This window comes from Saimiri boliviensis, chromosome 17 (assembly GCF_048565385.1).
Source record: "Saimiri boliviensis isolate mSaiBol1 chromosome 17, mSaiBol1.pri, whole genome shotgun sequence".
NCBI lineage: Eukaryota > Metazoa > Chordata > Mammalia > Primates > Cebidae > Saimiri > Saimiri boliviensis.
In genome coordinates this window covers 28,686,950-28,709,905 of record NC_133465.1, presented here as the reverse complement: position 1 = coordinate 28,709,905, position 22,956 = coordinate 28,686,950, and the positions used below count along the sequence as shown (strand labels likewise).

General features: G+C 37.4%; 1 protein-coding gene across 6 annotated transcripts in view; it reads left to right on the top strand.

Annotated features, from left to right (window-relative positions):
• Nucleotides 1-22,956, top strand: part of GOSR1 (golgi SNAP receptor complex member 1) — a 38,617-nt gene that overhangs the window by 3,519 nt on the left and 12,142 nt on the right. For 5 of the 6 annotated variants that reach the window (XM_074388415.1, XM_010342098.3, XM_003931464.3 and 2 more), the window contains exons 3-7: nucleotides 2,991-3,078; nucleotides 3,425-3,532; nucleotides 7,072-7,163; nucleotides 9,376-9,450; nucleotides 19,268-19,297. In XM_074388415.1, coding sequence (XP_074244516.1) covers nucleotides 2,991-3,078; nucleotides 3,425-3,532; nucleotides 7,072-7,163; nucleotides 9,376-9,450; nucleotides 19,268-19,297 — 393 coding nt within the window. Of the gene's footprint in view, nucleotides 1-2,990; nucleotides 3,079-3,424; nucleotides 3,533-7,071; nucleotides 7,164-9,375; nucleotides 9,451-19,267; nucleotides 19,298-19,974; nucleotides 22,955-22,956 lie in introns of those variants that run through there. The other variant, XM_074388417.1, reaches the window with a different exon arrangement.

Genomic DNA, 22,956 nt, shown 5'->3' with positions numbered 1-22,956 from the left:
CAGGAGAATCCTGCTGGAACTTAAGAATAAGTTTATATCAAAAATATGAGTGTTCGGCCAGTGTAGGAAAAGGTGGCTGATTTGTACGTGTGATATGTATTTCTTGTGTTTTCCAATTGCTAAATGAACCTGCAGATCTACCCAGGTGCCAAGTATACATATTACTATTCTGGTGTTTATTCTGTTAGAATGTGTCTAATGCAGTGTGTATCCTTGCTGTTAATTATCAAAACTATTTTTAATTTTGGTACTTTTTTGAGAAACTGGTATATTACTATATTGAATGTATGGAAAATACATTCTTATCTTTGAAGCTTATGCTCACTTTAAGTCATCCACTTGTTTCAAAAAAATATTAGGAGTGGCCAGGCACAGTGGATCACACCTGTAATCCCAGCACTTTGGGAGGCTGAAGAAAGGTAAATCAGTTGAGCCCAGGAGTTCAAGACTAGCCTGGGCGATATGATGAAACCCTGTCTCTAAAAAAAATAGAAATAACAAAAAATGCCGGGCGTGGTAGCTCACACCTGTAATCCCACCACTTTTGGGATGCTGAGGCGGGCAGATCACCTGAGGCTGGGAGTTTGAGACTGGCCTAGTGAAACTAAAAATACAAAAAATTAACTGGACATGGCGGTGCGTGCCCTGTAATCCCAGCCACTTAGGAGGCTGAGGCAGGAGAATCACTTGAACCTGGGAGGCAGAGGTTGCGGTGAGCCAAGATTGTGCCATTGCACTCCAGCCTGGGCAACAAGAGCAAAACTCCATTAAAAAATAATAATAACAAATTTAAAAAAAAATTAGGAGATATTTAAGACAGTTACAAATCTCCCATTTTAAAAAAATGATGATTATTGCTCATTCCATTGAAGTACCTTATGGCACTCCACTTTCTCCCACACCATAATCAACATATATTCTTACTGCATGTTTGTATTTCTGAGCGATTCGTAGTATCCTATTATGTTATGTAGTACGTGTATATAGTATATTTATTTTGCAATGGGTTTTTTTCTTTAACATTTTGAGATTCAGCTATGGATTCATTTAATTCTGGTATATTCATTTGTAATTCATATGTAGTATTGTATGACTGTATCACACTTTAACCATTTGGTGATGGACATTGTTTCTAATTTTTGCTAATTAATAATAATTTTGATAGCTGACATAGAGTGTTCATTATATGTTAGGTAAGAGCTTTCTATAGATGCTGCTGGGAACATTTTTACACAGCATGTTTCTATATACCTAGTAGTGAAATTGCTGGTATCAGAATTGTTGTTAATCCACACTGACTTTACATACTTTTTCGAAGTTTCAAAGTGAGCGGGATATTTGTCAGCTAATAAAAACAACAAAATCTGAGCTTGAATTTGAATCCAGGTCTATCTCCAGAGCCCACACTCTAAACCCTACTATATTGTGTACATTCGCACAAAAAGTGAGTTCAACACTATAGCCAAAGTACTGTTTCTTTTTCATAAGGGCTCATTGGTTGTGAAGGCAGCAGGGCCAACATTGACTCCAGGATCTAAAAATAAATTACTAACACATCAAATAGATTGCATTGCTCTGGGCTTGGCTTTATTTAGCAAGTCAAGAGAATGAAGAATGTTCTTTCTATGCATTTTCTATGTTATGTGTGCTTCCTGAACGAATACTTTTTTTTTGTTACTCCTCTAAAGGAAAAACTATCTTGAAAACATTTCCTAAGAAATTTTGCTACAAACTGTAACTGGCTTTGTAAAATTACTTCAGTCTAACTCCCCTTTTATTAAAAAACCTAAGGCCATAAGGGTGAAGATTTGATATGTAAAGTTTCTTGTTTGATGCCCAGGTTGGAAATGTGTCACAATGAGTCAACTAAGCAATAACTAGAATACTATTTTATTACAGGAATCTTTTTTTTTTTTAACTTTCTGTATTTTCAGAACTTCAAGGTCTATGAATCATTACCCACCTATAAGATGAATTCAATTTAACTGAATCCTACCTAGTATTGTGAAGAATTAGTTTTTTACTCTTCTACTTATACCCTTTACTCTTATACTGTCCTGATGAATATATGAATATAATGAGTATGGAATAACCAGTAGTAGGGATTGCTCTCACATTCATTCATTCAACAAACATTTAATGAGCACCTACTATGTGCCAGGCTCTTTACTAGGTGCTAGGCATATATCTATGAATAAGACAGAGACAATTTTTTTCCTCCCTTTATGAAGCTTTAATTCTGTTGGTCTATTTTCTTTCTCATGTATCTGGTAAAGGAAGATTTATACTAGTAGTCTATAGAAATTTATTTAATCTTTTTCATTTGCCACACCCAGGCATCTGCACAGGGCAGGACAAAGTCTTTGGTAAGATTGGAGAGCATAGTCAATTGCCTGGGCATTTATCTGTCTCCAGTATAACTTAGGTCTATATTGAGCTGCTCTTCATATGCTAATATATACCCAATCTGATGAAGGTTAGTGGTGTTTTGGAAAAGGCAAAAGAAACACTGAGAACAGGTGGGTTTAGAATTTGAATCTGTCAAACATAAGTTTCACTTGTAAAAAGATCGATTTTTGACTATTCAGATTTGAAAAGACAATTTAATACAATTTTACAAAACAAAAAGATGATTGCATATTATAAGTGGAAATGTGGAAGATTAGTACCAAAGCATGCAGGACATGGCTGTATATATTGGATTTAAAGCCAGTTTCTGAGTATTCAATAGCTTGTTATCTAATCTGTGGAACATTTAAATCTCGATTTTACTTCCTCTTGGTAACAGTAAAGGAAAGAAGAGAGAACTTAATGTTAAGGTTGAAGGAACTATAATTCCTTTGGGGTAAAAATGTAAGAGATTGTTTCTCACAGACCCTGTAACATAATGCGTGATTCCCTTTATGGCTCCTATTAACTACCTTATTTTAAGTATGTTTTAAAGGACTGTATTTGAGTAATGGATCCTCTTTAACTGAACTTCTTTTTAGTTCTGATACAACACCCCTTTTAAATGGATCAAGCCAAGACAGAATGTTTGAGACAATGGCAATTGAGATTGAACAACTTTTGGCAAGGGTAAGTGCTTTCTGTTAAATGGCTATTTTGCAAATAAGCATGTACTTATTAGATAGGATACTAGATTATATTGAGACAGACATGTTTATTGAAATTATCCATTCCATTCAAGATGTGTGCCTTCCCAGGCAAATTTTGATGACAGCCATTCTCAGGTCATATGGTGTTATTTTGGTCTTAATGGAAAGACCATGTGGGGGAAATGCTGAATTGTTACTTGCTATATTGTTTTTTGTTTTATTTTGTTTTGCCATCAGCCGAAAGGGCATATAGGCAAATAATTGGCTTGTAGCTGTTTATAGTGCTTTGTAAATATTTTGGTTGTTTTTTTCTCCTTTCTTTCTAGCTTACAGGGGTAAATGATAAAATGGCAGAATATACCAACAGTGCTGGTGTCCCCTCCTTGAATGCAGCCCTGATGCATACATTACAGCGACATAGAGACATACTGCAGGTAATATATTGGGCTCAGGACTTTTCTGTTATCACAGAGTTTGGTGTTTTGTGTTGTGTTTTGTTTTGTTTTGTTTTAATCCCTGCATAAGATACATCCTTGGTGGCTCACGCCTGTAATCCCAGCACTTTGGGAGGCTGAGGTGGGTGGATCACGAGGTCAGGAGATAAGTCCACATGGCTTTAAAAGGACGAAGAGAAAAATCTGAGAAAATAAATGCCATGCTATGGGGACTTGTTTTACTTTTTAAAAATTTTTTGGTCAGTATTAGAAAATTTGGAAAATATTTAATAGTTCTTGGTTTTTCCTGGTGAAGTTGAGTAATATTCATCACTGGGTACATATACTTCCACTCTGGGAGACCTAGCTGTCTAGCTGTAACAGTGAAATGGCCAATGGTCATGTATAGACAATAACTTAGTAGGTTAGAGTATACTTTCATCTGACTTTGAAGATAATATGGAGGGGGAATGATTTACTATATTTAGTATATTGTTTGAGAAAACATTAAATGTGTATGTACCAAAAAAATGAAATAAACTCTTCAAGATTGAAATGGAGTACAAACAGGAGGGCAAGTTTTTTGTTTGTTTGTTTGTTTTCAGATAGGGTCTTACTCTGTCACTCAGGCTGGAGCACAGTAGTGCAATCACAGCTCACTGCAGCCTCAACCTCCCAAGCTCAAGCAATCTTCCTACCTCAGCCTCCTGAACAGCTGGGACCACAAGCACATGCCACCATGCCTGGCTAATTTTTTAAAAGTTTTTTGCAGAGATAGGGCCTTGCCATGTTGCCCAGGCTGGTCGGTAACTCCTGTGTTCACGAGGTTTTGCTGTGTTGCCCAGGCTGTTCTCTAACTCCTGTGTATGGACGATCCACCTACCTCGGCCTTCCAAAGTGCTAGAATTGCAAGCATGAGCCACTGTGCCCAGCCGCAAATATTTTTAATATTGAGAAAGTTCAGCAACTATTTCTAATTTTAAAAATTCTTTTTAAAAGTAAGAATAGATGGCCGGGCACGGTGACTCACACCTGTAATCCCATCACTTTGGAAGGCCGAGGCAGGTGGGTCACCTGTGGTCAGGAGTTTTAGACTAGCTGGCCAACATGGCGAAACCCCGTCTCTACTAAAAGTACAAAAATTAGCTGGGCGTGGAAGTATGCGCCTGTAATCCCAGCTACTCAAGAGGCAGGGAACCCCGGGAGGTGGAGGTTTCAGTGAGCCAAGATTGTGCCACTGCACTGCAGCCTGGGCAACAAGAGAGAGACTCCATCTCAAAAAAAAAAAAAGTAGGAATGGAAAGATACTTTATCTAATACATACAAAAATGTGTATATTAGATTAAAAGCTAGCATTGTGTTTAAAGGTAAAGCAGTAAAAACATTCCCATTGAAGAAAAAATCTAGACAGGGATACCCATGATCACTGCAAATGTGTAACGTTGTTTTTTAAGTTCTTGATAGTACGATTAAACAGTAGAAAGAAGTGAGATGTAGGTAGGGTATGGTGGCTCCTGCTTATAATCCCAGCACTTTGGGAGTCTGAGGTGAGCAGACCATTTGAGGTCAGGAGTTTGAAACCAGCCTGGCCAACATGGTGAAACCCTGTCTCTACTAAAAATACAAAAATTAGCCAAGTGTGGTGGTAGGTGCCTATTATCCCAGCTACTTGGGAGTCTGAGGCAGGAGAATCACTTGAACCCAGGAGGTGGAGGTTGCAATGAGCTGAGATTGTGCCTCTGCACTCCAGCCTAGGTGACAGAGTGAGACTCTGTCTCAAAAAAAGGGGGGGAAAAAAGATGTAAGTATTGGAAAGGAAGGGGCAAAATTTCTATGAGGTAGCAGGATAAAATTATAAGTCTAGTACACCCAAGAAAATTAACTGATAAAAAGTTAGAAACAATTAAGTTCAGTAAGATGGTAGATTACAAAATGAATACATAAAAGCAGATCGTTTTCCAACATGCAAATGATAACCTGTTAGAAAATATAATGGAAGAAACTATAAAGTATGTCTAAATTAAATAAGAAATATATAGGATTTGTATGTGCAAAATTCTACTGAGGGACATAGAGAATAAGATTTAAGTAAAGGAAAGAATCACTCCATTTTCAGATGGGAAGACTTTTCTCTAAATTGAATGACATCACAAAGGAAATAGCAGGGTTATATTGTTGTTTGTTAATTAAATATAGAAAATGACAGAATGACACTGAAGTTCATTTGGAATCATAGACATACAAGAACAATCAAGAAAAAACAACCTGAAAATGAAGATAAGCGGTAGAGGGTTCCTAGTTCTACCAGATCTTAAAACCTGTTAAAAAACTGGAATAGTTAAGCCAATTTTATTCTAGAGAAAATAAAAATAAAAATGATTAAACCAGAGTAGAGGTCATATGTAGACCCAATTACTTATGGAAATTTTTAGCTTCTGATAAAGACGTTGTTTAAAATCAGTGAGACAAAGAGAAATTATAAAATAAATGTAACTATAACCATTGGCTAATTATTGAAGGACTGAAAAAAAAATTCTGTCTCAATCCTCATATCCATAATAAATTCCAAATTGATCCAAGAAGTAAGCAGAAAAAGAAATCATAAAGCATGGGTGAAACTTAAAAATTTTTGAGTGCAAAGGACTTTATAAATAAGACTTGATACTGGAAACCATAACAAATGACTAATTTGTTTACTACACAGAGAAATAATAGAAAGCAGAAAAAAAAAAATAGGAAAATGGACAAAGGATGTAAACTTGCTTACACAAAAAAAATGAGTGACCAAAATTATAAAAACATTTTCAGTAATATTTCCAAATAAAAATACAGAACTCTGAAAGAGGCGATTTTTCACCTTTTAGATTAGCAAGTGTTAAAACATTTATAACCCATTATGAGCAAGAGAAAAATAAAAAAAGGGCACTCATATATTGCTTGTGGGAACATAGATGGATATAGTGTTTCTAGAAGACAGTTTAGCAATACCCATATTTAAATGTAAGATTCTTTGATCCAGTTATTCTGTTCCTAAGCATTTACTCCTTTTTTTTTTTTTTTTAAGCTCTGTTGAACTTGATAGACATTTACTCTTTTATCCTTGTTTTTTTGAGGCAGGAGTCTCGCTCTGTTGCCCAGGCTGTAGTACAGTGGTGTAAACTCACTGCAACCTCTGCCGCCTGGGTTCAAGCGATTCTCCTGCCTCAGCCTCCTGAATGAGGTGGCTGGGACTACAGGTGGGTGCCACCACCCCGGCTAATTTTTGTAATTTCAGTAGAGACGGGGTTTTGCCATGTTGGTTATGCTGGTCTCGAACTCCTGATCTCTAGTGATCCGCCCACCTCAGCCTCCCAGAGTACTGGGAGTACTCTTCAGGAAAGTAATTATAAAGTTATTTTTACTTTTGGCTAGTTTGATTTCTTAAATAGCAGTTTTCTGGACAGAAATTTACAGTGTGATGACAGTACATAACTGTTTAAGTGAGATGAAAATCCATAATTAGCTTTTGTTGAGACTGGATGTTGATTTATTTATTATAGGATTATACACATGAATTCCATAAAACCAAAGCAAACTTTATGGCAATACGGGAAAGGGAGAATCTCATGGGATCGGTACGGAAAGATATTGAGTAAGTTGCCTTTTATATTATTTGGTAGAATATTTATTCAGATTTGACTTTGGGATATGTTCATGGTTAATTGCAAATTGAGTGGCAGAACCACGCTTGAGATTTCAGGGTTTCCGGTTCCTATTTCGCTGTCTTTTGAAGACTGCTGCTGCAATGTCATCCTAATCTACTTTTCCGTGTTTATCTCATGCTTTCCCTTATTTTATCATCGGCTCCTGCCAGCCTTGACTTTCCTGTCTTAATTCAAAGTCCTGCTTAGGTGATGTCTTCATGGTTCTCTGATCTCTTACCACCCACCCTAAGAATTATAGCATTACTTTTAGGATCCTCTGCAGATGACTCAAAGAAAATAAAATTTTTAATAATTAACATTATCAGTAACTGAAGCTCTTCATGTTTCTCTTCCTGATTATCACCTACTCCTGTACCCTGTCCCAACAGTTATATATTACAAACAGTAATATATACAAACTCATAGCCTTATGTTAAATTATTTAAGGACTCCTAACCTTCTTATACTGATCTCAATCTATAATTTTAAATATTTTTTTTCTTCTGTCCCTTCACATCTCCTTTAATGATCTGTTCTAGTGTTTCATATACATTTTTTAAAATTTTGTCAGAACTGAACACTATTGACAAAGTTAAGTCCCAGGGCATCTCATTGAAGCTGAAGACTTTCCAATTTGGAGCATCTAATGATACCTGCCATCATTTCACTTGTGATAAATTATGTGATAAGTTTTATAAACTATGATATACATTTATTGTAAACTGTAGATTATGTGTACTCTCAGAAGCACTTTCCTAGAGATTTATTTTGTTGTAACAGTAACAGAGTTACAAGATTTTTATTCCTTCAGGACATGTACGTCTTTTGTTCAATTTCCGTACAGTCCATTTATATATACATTTTGTGGGATACATTGAGAACCTGTGTACGGGGTGGCCTTTAATGTGTAGATGTTGAGCACCCCCCACACACAATGTGTGGGGATCACTAGAATGCAACCCATTGTAATAACTTGGTTTTTGAAAAATGGCCGTAAAAGATATATTCCAGCTATTCATTAAACTGTCTCCTGAGTACCAACTCTGAGTTAATCACAGTAGAAGGTAGAAGTGAAAAGAGTGGCCAGTGCCTGTAATCCCAGCACTTTGGGAGGCTGAGGCAGGTGGATCACCTGAGTCCAGGAGTTTGAGACCAGCCTGGCCAACATGGTGAAACCCCATCTCTACTAAAAATACAAAAATTTTAGCTTGGTATAGTGTCAGGCACCTGTAATCCCAGCTACTTGGGAGGCTGAAGCATGAGTATCACTTGAACCCGAGAGGCAGAGGCTGCAGTGAGCCGAGATGGCACCACTGCATTCCAGCCTGGGTGACAGAGTGAAAATTTGTCTCAAAAATAAATAAATGCAAAAATTAGCCCGGCATGTTGTCATGCTCCTGTAATCCCAGCTACTTGGAGGGCTGAGGCAGGAGGATCGCTTGAACCTGAGAGGTTGAGTAGGCAGCAGTGAGCCGAGAGTGTGCCACTGCACTCCAGTCTAGGTAACAAAATGAGACTCTAATGTCTCAAAAAAAAAAGCTGATTTTTCCTGATACTTTATTAGTGGAAAACAGAAAAATTAAATTTTTGATGGTAGTAATAAGAATAGGGTTTTTTTTGTTGTTTTTTTTTTTGTTTTTTTTTTTAATCAACTTCAATACACTAAGGACCAAAACAGTTACCCTTAAGTGTGCTAAAATGAGAAAATGTTTCGCTTGATTTCAGTGTTCCTTAGGTGTTGGTGGATTGCATATATTATTGTGAAGGAAAACATTTCATTTCAACAGCTTTCCCACCCTATGTGCTATGTACTAAATCAGTCCTAAGTTCTACTTCCACTTGGAGAAAAATGAAGATATCAGAGATAGCAAGTAAAGGAAAAGTAAGATTTTTTGGTTGGTTGTTTCAGAATGTTGGTTATTTTGGTGAAAAACAGTCAACTGTTAGGCCTAAATTAGAGAGGCAGAGGCATTAATATTTATCTAGTTATAATAAATAACATTATTCAGAGGGAAATGAAAAGGATTATGTACTTTGATTGTTCGTTCAAAACTTGAGGGAGGCTCAGTTTTTCTACTTGAAAGATCACTAGGGTCAGTCACTTAATCTGATTTTGCATTCTCTGCCAAAAACGTTTTTAAATTTCCTCTTTTGTCCTAGGTCATACAAAAGTGGATCTGGAGTAAACAACAGAAGAACTGAGCTATTTTTGAAAGAACATGACCACCTTCGAAAGTAGGTATTGTTGAATATATGTGCACTATGTGGTTTCCTATGTTTATTAATTCATTTACTTATGTAACAAACATTTTATGATGTTTATTATGGTAAGTGCTTTACCCATGGTAATTTATTTTATTCTCCTAATGGCTTTTCAATAGAAAGGAATTTCAACTGTTCTGACCATAATCAGAGAAGATCCTGTGCTGTTGAGTATTTCATATCACTTGTTACCTTAATGTTTTTTATTGCCTTAATGTATTCTTTTCCTCAGCAAGTCTTGCTCTAAAGCTTTTGAATGTTCATAAAGAGAACTTTGTGTGGTCGTATGTTCCCATTCCTCTTGAGTAAATACTAGGAGTTGTATTGTTGAGTTGTATGGTAAGTTTATGTTCCAGTTTATGAGAAAGTGTCAAGATTCTCCTAAGTGGTTGTACCATTTTTACATTCCTGTCAGTCGTGTGTGACAGTTCAGATTGCTTTAAGTCCTTGCCAACATGCCCTTCTATTGTAGCCATTTTAGTAGAAATGTAGTGGTTTTTCATTGTGGTTTTGATTCGCATTTCTCTAGGGACTGATGATGTTTAGCATTCCTTCAACTGCTTGTTAGCAATTCCTGTATTTTTTTAATTATTCACAACTCACAGATTGTTGTGATATTTGTATATCTTCTTCAGTAAGGGGTGTTTGTTCAAGTCTTTTGCCTTTTTTTGTGGGTCTCTCTTTTTCTGTTGCATTGTAAGGCTTCTTTCTGTACTCTGGACGTAATTGCTTTGTCAGATAAAGGTTTTGCAAGTATTTTCTTTGAGCCTGTGACTTCCTTCTCATTTTCATCTGGCGACTTTCAAAAGAGCAGAGGTTTTTAATTTTGATGAAGTCTAGTTGATCAGTTTTTGCTTTCTGATTCATGTATTTTTGGCCTATTTAAGAAATCTTGGACCGGAGGCGGGTGGATCACAAGGTCAAGAGATCGAGACCATCCTGGTCAACATGGTGAAACCCCGTCTCTACTAAAAATACAAAAATTAGCTGGGCATGGTGGCGCGTGCCTGTAATTGCAGCTACTCAGGAGGCTGAGGCAGGAGAATTGCCTGAACCCAGGAGGCAGAGGTTGCGGTGAGCCAAGATTGCACCATTGCACTCCAGCCTGGGTAACAAGAGCGAAACTCCGTCTCAAAAAAAAAAAAAAGAGATCTTGGCTATCCTAGGGTTACAAATTTTTGTCTTTTGTTTTTCTCTTAGGAGTTTTAGTTTCAGCTTTTTTGTTTGTCTGTTTTTACACCTACAGCCAATGTCATATGATTTTAGCTTTAACGTTAGGTTTATAATCCACTTTGACTTCACATTTGTGTGGGGTGTAAGATAAGGGTTGGAGTTTATTTATGAATATCTGATTGTTTCAGTACCATTTGTTGAAAAGACTCCTTTCCTCTGTTGCATCTGTTTAAAGATGTTAACATCTTTGTAGAGAATTAATTGGACGCTTGTTTATTTCTGAACTTTTTGTCCCATTGACCTATAGGCCCATCCTTATGCCAGTTGCACCCTGTTTTGATTACTGTAGCTTTATAATAAATTTTGAAACTAGGTAGTGTGTAAGTCTTCCAACTTTATTCTGTATCTTCAAAGTTATTTTGACTCCTCTGGGTCCTTTGCATTTCCATATAAATGTTAATATCAGATTGTTTAAAAGCTTGCTGAAATTTTAAATAAGATTATGTTGAATCTAGAGATCCATTTGGGGAGAATTGCCATCTTAACAACCGTAAATCTTTCAATCCAGGAACAAGGTCTTGTATGAAAATATACAAAGAACTCTTAAAATTCAACAATTTAAAGTGGACAAAAGATCTGAACAGACATCTTAAAGAAGATATACAGATAGTAAATTAAGCATGTGAAAAGATACTTAACATCATTAAGTATCATTGGGGTACTGCAAATTAAAACAACAGTTAAGACACCACTGCACAACTATTAGAATAGCTAAAATCTAAAACATTGACAACATTAAAAGGAACACTGAAGGAAATGGAATAACAGGAACTCTCACTCATTGCTGTTGGGAATGCAAAATGGTACAGCCACATTGGAAGACAGTTTGGCAGTTTTCTTAAAAAGCTAAATATGGTCTTACCATACATTGTAGCAGTCATGCTCCTAATGATTTACCTAAATGAGTTGAAAATTTACATCTACACAAAAAGCTCTACATGAATGTTTTATAGCAGCTTTATTCATAATTGTCAAAAGTTGGAAGCAATCAAGATGTCTTCAAATAAGTGAATGGATAAACAAATGATGGTACATCCATGCAGTGGACTATTATTCAGGGATACAAAGAAATGAGCTGTCAAACCTGGAAAAGACATGGGGGAGCTTTAAATGCATAAAAGAAACCAGTCTCTGAAGGCTACATACTGTGTAATTTTAACTATATGACATTCTGGGCCGGGTGCGGTGGCTCAAGCCTGTAATCCCAGCACTTTGGGAGGCCGAGGTGGGTGGATCACGAGGTCAAGAGATCGAGACCATCCTGGTAACATGGTGAAACCCCGTCTCTACTAAAAATACAAAACATTAGCTGGGCATGGTGGTGTGTGCCCGTAATCCCAGCTACTCAGGAGGCTGAGGCAGGAGAATTGCCTGAACCCAGGAGGTGGAGGTTGCGATAAGCCGAGATCGCACCATTGCACTCCAGCCTGGGCAACAAGAGCGAAACTCCGTCTCAAAAAAAAAAAAAAAAAAAAAAAAAACTATATGACATTCTGGACGAAGGCAAAACTACAGAGACAATAAAAAGATAAGCAATTTTCAGGGGTTCAGGATGCAAAGGGAGGAAAAATGACTAGATGAAGCAAAGGCTACTTAGGGCAGTAAAACTATTCTGTATGATAAGGATGGATCCATGACAAAAGCCCCACAACTGTGCAGTGCAAAGAGTCAACTCTAAAGCATGGCATTTAGTTAGTAATGTATCAGTATTGGGTCATCAGTTGTAACACATGTGCCACACTAAGGCAGAGGTAATCACAGGTGGTGGAGAACGAGTATATAATCTGTACTTTCTACTGAATGTTTCCATATGTCGAAAATTTCTCTAAAATAGTTGAATTCATTTTTTAAAAAGGAAAAAGTGATTTTCCAGGATCTCACTGCTAATGGCTTAGCTTTTATTTTTTTATTTTCTCCTTGAACTGAGGAGGATCTGAGTCTGTCAAGCGCTTCACTTTCTGTCTCCTGGTAACTTGCTGTGATTTCAAAACTGTTTGTGTTAAACAACTCATGAAAAAAGCAAAGATATTCCTTCATCTACCCATACTGGAAGGAAATATGCCACCATATCAATGTTAATGGAAGCAAGGTTACAGCTGGTTTCTACCTTCATCTTTGTTTTCTTGTATTTTCCAAATGTTCTCTGTAAAATAAAAAGCTCTTAGCACTAAAACAGTATATATGTATTCTACTCCAGCTTAATTATATTCACTTAACATAATTGAAGAGATTAAGAAATGTAGCAATAAGACACAGACATTAAGGATCTCTCTGGTTAACTGTAAGTGAAAGACTGCATCACCACAATGCTTGATGTAAACGTGAAAACCTCATCAATTATTGTGGCTTACAAAGGGATCGATTTTTAAATTTTTACTTATCATTCATTATTTATTATGTACCTGCTAACTTGTTTTCTCTTTTAGTTGCTTATTTGCTTATTAGTTACTTTCCTACCATTTTAAAAGAGGAAGATATTATCTAAGTGATTTTGCCAAGTTCTTACATTGTGTTAGTTTAAATTGTTTTAAGATATATGCTTGAAATCACATGTTTGCTCTTGAAATGTGTGCCACTGCAGTGTGCACTCTGGGGAAATTAATTAGTTTTTTAAAAAGAGAATTATTTAGATATGGCTTTAGTATCTAAAGGACGGTAACTGGTCATGAAATGTAGCTCATTGTTTTCAGCTAGTTTAAATTGGTTTTGAGACAAACAGAAATGTGTTTCTTAATTACAGGCTCTAGATGACTTTATAGAACACCTCTGGGCTGTTATCAAGTACTTGCCAAAGAAGGATTATTCTACTTGATTATATATTTTAGACCCTAAAGGAAAATATGTTTAAATTTAATTTTAACCAGATGAGGCCATCTTTATGGACAAACTCTGTTGTGTCTACACTGTCCAGGATGCGTTTTAATGAATGGTGTTTGTTTGCTTTATCTGGTCTTAGCCAAATGAGTAAGGACCTGGAGACTGGGCAATCCTGAGAAGACGTTTAGGAATCACTGGCTTTTCTCTGTTGATGCCACTATGGAAACTAAGGATGACAGTGGGTAGGGAATGTGTGTGGAATTCCTGTGTGACTCACTGTAACTGTGGTGTGCTGAATGCGTGGTTAAGCTAGTGTCAGCATTGTCTTCCTGTAAGTTACAGATCCCTTCTGTGAGGAAGACTCCTGCGGACTCATGTATATTTTGAAATAAGCTTTAGAGGATATTTTAAAACTTGATTAAAAAAAAAGATAACTAATGCGTAAGGGGACTTAAAGGGAAGAAAAACCCCTTCCTCTACAGGGTAGAGTATTTGGGATTATAATTTTCAGTTTTTTTAGGTTGTTTCTTTCTTTTTTTTTTTTTGAGACAGAGTCTTGCCCTGTCGCCCAGGCTGGGATGCAGTGGTGTGATCCAGGCTCACTGCAACCTCTGCCTTCCGGGCTGAAAGATTCTCCTGCCTCAGCCTCCCGAGTAGCTGGGATTACAGGCGCTTACCACCATGCCAAACTAATTTTTGTATTTTTAGTAGAGACAACGTTTCACCATGTTGGCCAGGCTGGTCTCAAACTTCTGACCTCAGGTGATCCACCCACCTTAGCCTCCCAAAGTGCCGGGATTATAGGTGCGACCCTTCGCACCTGGCCAGTTGGTTTCATTTTCAAGTGAATCCAGCAAACGTTGTTTTCTTTGACTTGCAGTTCCAGTATTGCTATAAAATTACTGTAATTTGAGGATAGTTGTAAGTCTCCAACATATAAAGTGACCAATTTCAGTGACCATTTATCCTTATAAGAAAACCTATGAAAATCCAGTTTTGTGCAGAAAGTGGGAAATAAATGGGGGCACGTTTGCTTTACAAGACCTTTATTTGATTCATGTAAATAGGAAATGGTTTATTACATGTAAAATCTGATTTAAGTTGCTCAAAATGTCATTTTCAGAAAGCATACCTAAAATGTATGTACTCATTACATAATGACTACTAAAAGTGAGTACTCATTACATAGAACAAGGATTCTATCTGTGTGCCACAAACAACTTCAAAGAATTTTATTTATATGTAATGACACAGAAAGTTGTTCCTCATCATCCATTTCAACTCCAGTTCCTCAGGAACACTGAGTACAAATCATAATGAGTTTATTTTCTAACTATGGTAGTTAGGCTAGTTTATTCACTAGTTTAGTTCTGACCTGTTGAGAACAGATCAAGAGAAATGCTATTATATCATCAGATTTTATAGAAAGCAGATAATGGAAATGATGAAGTGTACCTGGCTGACTCTGAAGATTTATGTGAAATGCTTGGCTTTGTAATTATACGTTTCTTTCTAGGCTGATGCATTGAGTTTATTTAGTTAGAAATGTATTTCTATAGACCGGTTATCTGTTTTTCTAAATGCTGCTTCACAGTTGTGTACTACTTAAGGTATGTAGCTTTATAGTCAGTCTAGATTGGAATTGGGTTTTTGTTATTGTCATTTGGTATGCTGATCACTTTATAAATGTTTAACTTGTTTTAATTATAGGTTTGCATGCAGTTGTAAGAAATAGAGAGAGGTCGGGTGTGGTGGCTCATGCTTGTGATTCCAGTTACTTGGGGGGCTGAGGCCGGAGGATCCCTGGAAGCCCAGGAGTTCAAAGATGCAGTGAGCTGTGATGGTGCCACTGCCCACCAGCCTGGGTGACAGTGAAACATCATCTCTACAAAGAAAAAAGAAATAATACAGAGAAATCTCACATACTGGCCTATGAAGTTGTATTGTGTTTTGCTTTATTGCACATTGCAGATATTATTGCTTGTTGCAGATATTATTGCTTACAAACTGAAGGTTTATGGGAACCCTGCGTCAAACAAGTCTTGCGGTGCCATTTTTCTAACATCATATGCTGACTTTGTGTCTCTGTGTTACATTTTGGTAACAGTGTTTTAGATGTTTTCATTATTATATTTGTTATGGTGATCAGTGATATTTGATGTTACTATTGTAATTGTTTACAGCCTCACTGATGTAAGAGGGTGAACTTAATAAATGTTGTGTATGTGTAGGGATTTTTTTCTTTTGTTTTGAGACAGGGTCTTTCTCTATTGCCCCCAGGCTGGAGTGCAGTGGCATGATCTCAGCTCACTGCAACCTCCACCTTCTGGGCTCAAGCGATTCTCTCACCTCAGCCTCCCAAAGTGATGGGATTACAGACATGAGCCACTGCGCCCTGCCAGTTGTGTGTGTTCTGACTGTGCCATTCACCATCCATTCCCACCTCACTCCTTCACAGGCCTCTCTATTACCTGACACACAACAGTATTGAAGTTAGGCTAATTAATAAGCTTTCAGTGGCCTATAAGTGTTCAAGTGAAAGAAAGAGTTACACAACTCTCGCTTTAAATCAAAAGACAGAAATGACTACCTTTACCGAAAGTCGACCTAAGCTGAAAGCTAGGTCTCTTGTGCCAGTTAGCCAAGTTGTGAAAACAAAGGAAAAGTTCTTGAAGGAAATTAAAAGTGCTACTCCAGTGAATACACAAATGATAAGAAAGCAAAACAGCCTATTGCTGATACGGAGAAAGTTTTAATAGTCTGGTTAGAAGATCAAATCACCCACAACATTCCCTTAAAGCAAAACCTAATCAAGAGCAAGGCCCTAGCTCACTTCAGTTTTATGAAGGCTGAGAGAGATGACGAAGCTGCTGAAGAAAAGTTTGAAGCTAACAAGTTGGTTGATGGAGTTTAAGGAAGAAGTCATCTCCATAATATAAAAGGGCAAGGCTGAAGCAGCAAGTGCTAATTTAGAAGCTGCAGCAAGTTATCCAGAAGATCAAACTAAGATCGTTGATGAAGCTGGCTCCACCAAGCAACAGATGTTAAATGTAGAAGAAACAGTTTTTTGGTGGAAGAAGATGTGATTTAGGACTTTCCTCCTAGAGATGAGAAGTTACTGCCTGGCTTCAAAGCTTCAAAGGACAGCGGATTCACTTCTTAGGGGTAGTAGAACTGGTGACTTTAAATTGAAGCCATTATTTATTTACCCTTCCAGAAATGCTAGAGCCCTTAATAATGATGCTCAGTCTACTCTGCCTGTGCTCTGTACGTCGAACAACAAAGCCTGGAAGACAGCACATCTGTTTGCAGCATGGTTTACTGAATAGTTTAAGCCGATTTTAAGTGGAGATCTGCTCAGAAAAAAAAGAATTATTTCAAAATATTACTACTCTGTGACAGTTCACCTGTGGTGGAGATGTACAAGGAAAGGAATGTTGTTTTCACGCCCGCTGACACAGCAGTCATTCTGAAGCCTGTGGTTCAAGGAGTCATTTTTGACTTTCAAGTCTTGTTATTTAAGAAATACATTTTGTAACACGAAAGTTGCCATAGATAGTGATTCTTCTGATGGATCCGTGCAAAGCAAATTGAAAACGATGTGGAAAGGAGTCACCATTCTAGATGCCATTAAGAACATTCATGAGGAGGTCAGAATATGAACATTAACAGGAATTTGGAAGAAACTGATTTCAACCGTCTTGGATGACTTTGAGGGGTTCAGGCCTTCAGTGGAGAAAGTAACTGCAGATGTGGCAGAACTAGCAAGAGAACTAGAATTAGAAGTGGAGCCTGAGCTGCACGCAGTGGCTCATGTGTGTAATCCCTGTAATCCCAGTGCTTAGGAAGTCTAAGGGGAGTGGATCACCTGAAGTCAGGAGTTCAAGACCAGCCTGGCCAACACAGTGAAACTTCATCTCTACTAAAAATAAAAAAAATTAGATGGATGTGGTGGTGTGTACCTGTAATCCCCGCTACTTGGGAAGTTAAGGCAGGAAAATCACTTGAACCCAGGAGGAAAAGGCGCAGTGAGCCGAGATTACTCCATTTCACTCCAGCCAGGGCAACAGAGCAAGGCTCTGTCTTAAAAAGAAAAGAAAAGAGTTAGAAAACAGAGCCTGAAAGATGTGACTGGATTGCAGTCTTATCTCGTGACTGAATTAACAATAGTTATCACATGATAAAAGGTGAACAGGAGAGGAGTTGATTTTAATAGATAGCAAAGAAAGTGGTTTCTTTAGATGGATTCTGCTGGCGAAGACTGTGTAAACATTGTTGAAATGACAAAGGATTCAGAACAGTGTATAAACTTAGTTGATAAACCAGCAAAGGGGTTTGAGATGGTTGACTCCTCCAATTTTGAAAGAATTTGCTGGGGGCAAAATGCTACCAAACGACATCATTTGCTACAGAGAAATCTGCTCTCCAGGCCCAAGGTTTTTCTAAATGAAGAGAATTATAGAATCAATCTCATAGAATTTTATTCTTTTTTTTTTGAGACAGAATTTCGCTCTTGTTACCCAGGCTGGAGTGCAATGGCGCGATCTCAGCTCACCGCAACCTCCGCCTCCTGGGTTCAAGCAATTCTCCTGCCTCAGCCTCCTGAGTAGCTGGGACTACAAGGACGCGCCACCATGCCCAGCTAATTTTTGTATTTTTAGTAGAGACGGGGTTTTACCATGTTGACCAGGATGGTCTCGATCTCTTGACCTTGTGATCTACCCGCCTCAGCCTCCCAAAGTGCTGGGATTACAGGCATGAGCCACCGCACCTGGCATAGAATTTTATTCTTAACAAAATTAGCAAATTAATAGATTGCTCTTTTGCACTTAATTTAATAGTGTATTTCATTTATTTTATCTTCATTAAGGCTTTTGGCACAAAACTAGTTTGTTCCAACTTTAATTATCAGGTATCTCCGTGGAAAAAATAGATTTAAGCTAACAAAAGTAAGGTAGAAATTATTTGTTTGGGGTTTTGCTCTATGGCCCGGGCTAGAGTGCAGTGGCACAATGACCTTGACTCACTGCAACCCCCCCAGGTTCAAACAATTCCCGTGTCTCAGCCTACCGAGTAGCTGGGACTACAGGCACATATTAACATACCCAGCTAATTTTTGTATTTTTGGTAGAGGCGGGGTTTTGCCATGTTGGGCATGCTGGTCTAGAACTCCTGGCCTCTGTTGGCCTCCCAAAGTGCTGGGATTACCAGCGTGAGATACCATGCCTGGTTATAAGATGGAAATTATATATATATTGCATATGAATGAATTAAATTTATTTCAAAGTCCAGACCCGCCGTGGTAGCTCACATCTGTAATCTCAGCACTTTGAGAGGCCAAGGTGAGTGGATCACCTGAGGTCAGGAGTTTGAGACTAGGCTGGCCAACATTGTGAAACCCCATCTCTACTAAAAATATAAAAATTAGCCAGGCATAGTGTTGGGTACCTGTTATCCCAGCTATTTGGAAGGCTAAGGCAGGAAAATTGCTTGAACCCAGGAAGCGGAGGTTGCAATGAGCTGAGATTGCACCACTGCACTCCGGCCTGGGTCACAGAGTGAGACTCTGTCCAAAAATAAAAATAAAATTTTAGAGTCCAGAATTTTCTCCATATGCTTTCAAAAAGCTAGAGATTCTGTATACATAAATGGCTAAAAATTATAGATGTAGAAAAATTAAATACAGGTTTTAAATGTGCATTTAGTAAATCTGGAATTTAAATTTTCTTTTTCTTTGCAGCTCAGATCGTCTGATAGAAGAGACAATAAGGTAGGAATAAGATTTTGTTTCGCTTTGTTGGTTTTTGTTTGTTTGTTTTCATGTAAATTTAATGAAGTGTTACAGCTCTTTTAGAATTAAAGAAAAATCATTTTAATGAACAGATCAGGTTTAACCCTATATAACTGAGTTAAGGTTTGCTTATCCTCATTAAAGATAAAGTTTTTACTGTGTCCTTCCCTTATAAGAGATATTTGATACCCAAATTATATTTCTATAGTTACTTTAATTAAGATGTTTTACTTAGGTTAATTTTTCCAATTAATTTTTACTTAATATTTTCATCCTCAGTCTTTTTAGTCTCACTTTTTAAGGGAAAATTATTTTAAGCGTAATTTGATAAATAATTTTATGTCATTCATATAGACTTTCTGTTACAGCCCTGCAGAATATCTACTGCAGTAATAGTTCATAGTATCTGTAATCACACTGAACTAGTTTCTTACTTAAGTTAAGGGATATTTATTTGTTGTTTTGAACTGCTTAGCTTTCAAGGTTTGATGAATTTTAAAATATCTATATTATGATAGTAAAAAAGCAAATTACCTAAGTATAGTCTCTGTACTCTAGAATTCACCAATGTATAAAGCATTGTTTTTCAGGAAAGGTAAATCAAAGTACATGACAATAACAAACATTTGTATTCGTTTTTTTTGTTTTTTTTGTAGAGGGGACGGAGTCTCACTCTTGTTGCCCAGGCTGGAATGCGGTTGCACGATCTTGGCTCACTGCAACCTCCACCTCCTGGGTTCAAGCGATTCACCTGCTTCAGCCTCCTGAGTAGCTGGGATTACAGGCGCGTGCTACCACGCCTGGCTAATTTTTTGTATTTTTAGTAGTGATGGGGTTTCACCACGTTGGCCAGGCTGGTCTTGAACTCCTGACCTCAGGTGATCCACCCACCTTGGCCTCCCAAAGTGCTGGGATTACAGGTGTGAGCCACCTCGCCCAGCCACATTTTTATTCTTATCATGGACGTTGGTCCTCTGCTAAAAGTACTTTGCATGCATTATTTTATTTAATTTTCTCAATAACCTATTAGATGGACACGAATCATTCAGAACTATCTCCAAAACAAAAAAGAAATTAAGTAATTGGCCCATGGTCACATGAGTAGTAAATAGCATTAAGGATTCAGATCCTCCAGTCTGAGTCTAACTCTGAAAACAGAGCTCCATCTAAACCACTGCTATATTTACCACATTGTAGAAAGAATACAAAATTTCAAGTCTGACTTGGTTTGGAACCTGGCTGTGCTATTTATTAGATCTCTGTTCTTTAGATAATTTACTTTAACTTCTTGGAGTCTTCATTTTCTTATCTGTTTAAAACATAGTATTGATGATAATATCTACCTGTAAGACTGCTAAAGATAATGTGAGGAAAATGCCTGGTCTAATACTAGGTAATCTGTAATGTAGCCATATTATTAATACCAATCCTTTTTTAACTTTTTATTTTGATATCATTTGAGGTTTCAGAAAAATTTCAGTAGTGAAAAGAAGTCCTATATACCCTTTACCACCCTTTATCCAGCTTCTATAAAGTGTGACATAGGTTGATGCCTCTTTACTCCTAAATATTTCAGTGTTCATTTCCTAAATATCTGTTTATTTTGTATGGCTTCATGGAGTCTTTATTCAATGAATTGGAATTTTTTCCATCATTAATAATCTTAATACATTATAGTCTTTTATAACAATAAGCCATTATTGTGTCTTGAATTTTTGTTTAAATTGTATGTGCCGAATCTTCCATCTGAAGAAAGTTTGCACAGAATTGCCTGAGGTTGACTGAAGTATCTTTCTTGTGACTTTTTCCTTTTCATCAGCACATGAGATCTGATGACATTTTGCCAGGAATTCTTTACTTAAAGTTTCCTAATAATCCTTTTTCTTTTTTTCTTTATTTTCCTTTTTTTCTGCCTGGTTTTCTAGGGCCAGGCTGCCTTAATTAAGCTTTCACTTCAGAACTGGCCAGTTAAGGGCTGGTAATATGAGCATAAAAACTTGGGGTACCTCATAGGATAGGAACAATCGAGAACCATTGAATTATTACTGTTACTTTGCTAGTTAAAAAACATGTTATTAGAAGATCTTTCATTTCAGTATTTTCCCTTGTTTCAAAATATGATAGGTATTACAAGAAAAGTTTCACTGAGTATAAAGCTAGGTATGATTTCTTATGAAGAATATAAAATTTGTGTCAAATAATATTTCAGAATTGCTCAACAGCATTTCATTTCCTGTTCCTCTTTATAATGTCAATATGCAAAGCACTCCTGTGTGTTACATATCAAAGTGGATACTGACCGTGCCCTCTAGGACTCTAATGTCCAGAAAGATAAGACTACGGGAAATGAGTAAGCCTAGAAGCGATAGCAAAAAGATATGAACTTAGAGCCAGACTTGGTGGCTCACACCTATAACTCCAGCACTATGGGAGGTGGAGGCAGGAGGATAGCTTGAGCCCAGGAGTTTGAGACCAGCCTGGGCAACATAGGGAGACCCCATCTCTACAGATAATTTAAAAATTAAAAAAAAAAAAAAAAATTAGCCAGGCATGATGGCACATCCCTATAGTCCCAGCTACTCAGGAGGCTGAGGTGGGAGGATTGCTTAAGCCCAGGAGGTCAAGGCTGCAGTAGCCATGATCACACCACTGCTCTCCAGCCTTGGCAACAGAGTGGAACCCTATCTCAAAAAAAAAAAGGATATTAACTCAGAGGTCTTTTAAATGGGACATCAAGGTAGTCACATGGAAGACATTGTAGCCTACAAAAAGTGACTTTTTCGCCTCTCCCTTAGTCTTTACTCTCTCTTTTTTTCATTTTCTTTGAGACAGGGTCTCACCCTGTTATTCAGGCTAGAGTGCAGTGGTGTGATCACAGCTCTCTGTAGCCTCCCCCTTCTGGGCTCAATTGATCCTCTTACCTCAACCTCCTGAGTAGCTGGGATCACAGGCACACACCACTATCTAATTTTTGTATTTTGGTAGAGATGGGATTTCACCACGTCGCCCAGGATGGTCTCAAACTTTTGGGCTCTAGTGATCCTCTCACCTTGGCCTCCCAAAGTGCTGGGATTACAGACGTGAGCCACCACACCCAGCCCTCTTAGCCATGTTTAATGACCTTTGTCAGCCATCATGGAAATCTAGCATAATGTTGCATAATGTTTGTTCTCAAGTACAATTTTGGAACATAATCTTTTCATAAATTAAGGGGTGGTCGTATATGCATATTTTATGACATTTTACATTTCTTTCCTATTTTTATAATTATAATTCCCTTTCAACAGTTTTTCTCGATTAAGGATATTTTAGTAGCTAGCCTCTTTTTAAACTATTTTAAGAAGTTTTTGTAATATGTGATGTTTCTGTTTATACCTTATTTTTGTTTGTTATTTTGAAGCAAACATAGGAAGTGGCTTACTGCCTTGTATAAAAAGATATCAGAGAACAGTGCAGTCATTTGGAAAAAGCACAGTGGGAAAATAGTGGCTTGGGAAGTGATTTTTTTTTCCCCCTTATTTTCTGGCACAGTGCTTTCTAAGATGATATTGCTCACTACAGTTTTCTTTGACTGTTAAGGGGACGATGGATCTGGGCAGGCTCGTCCTAAATGCTGATTTGTCATCTCTTTTTCCCCT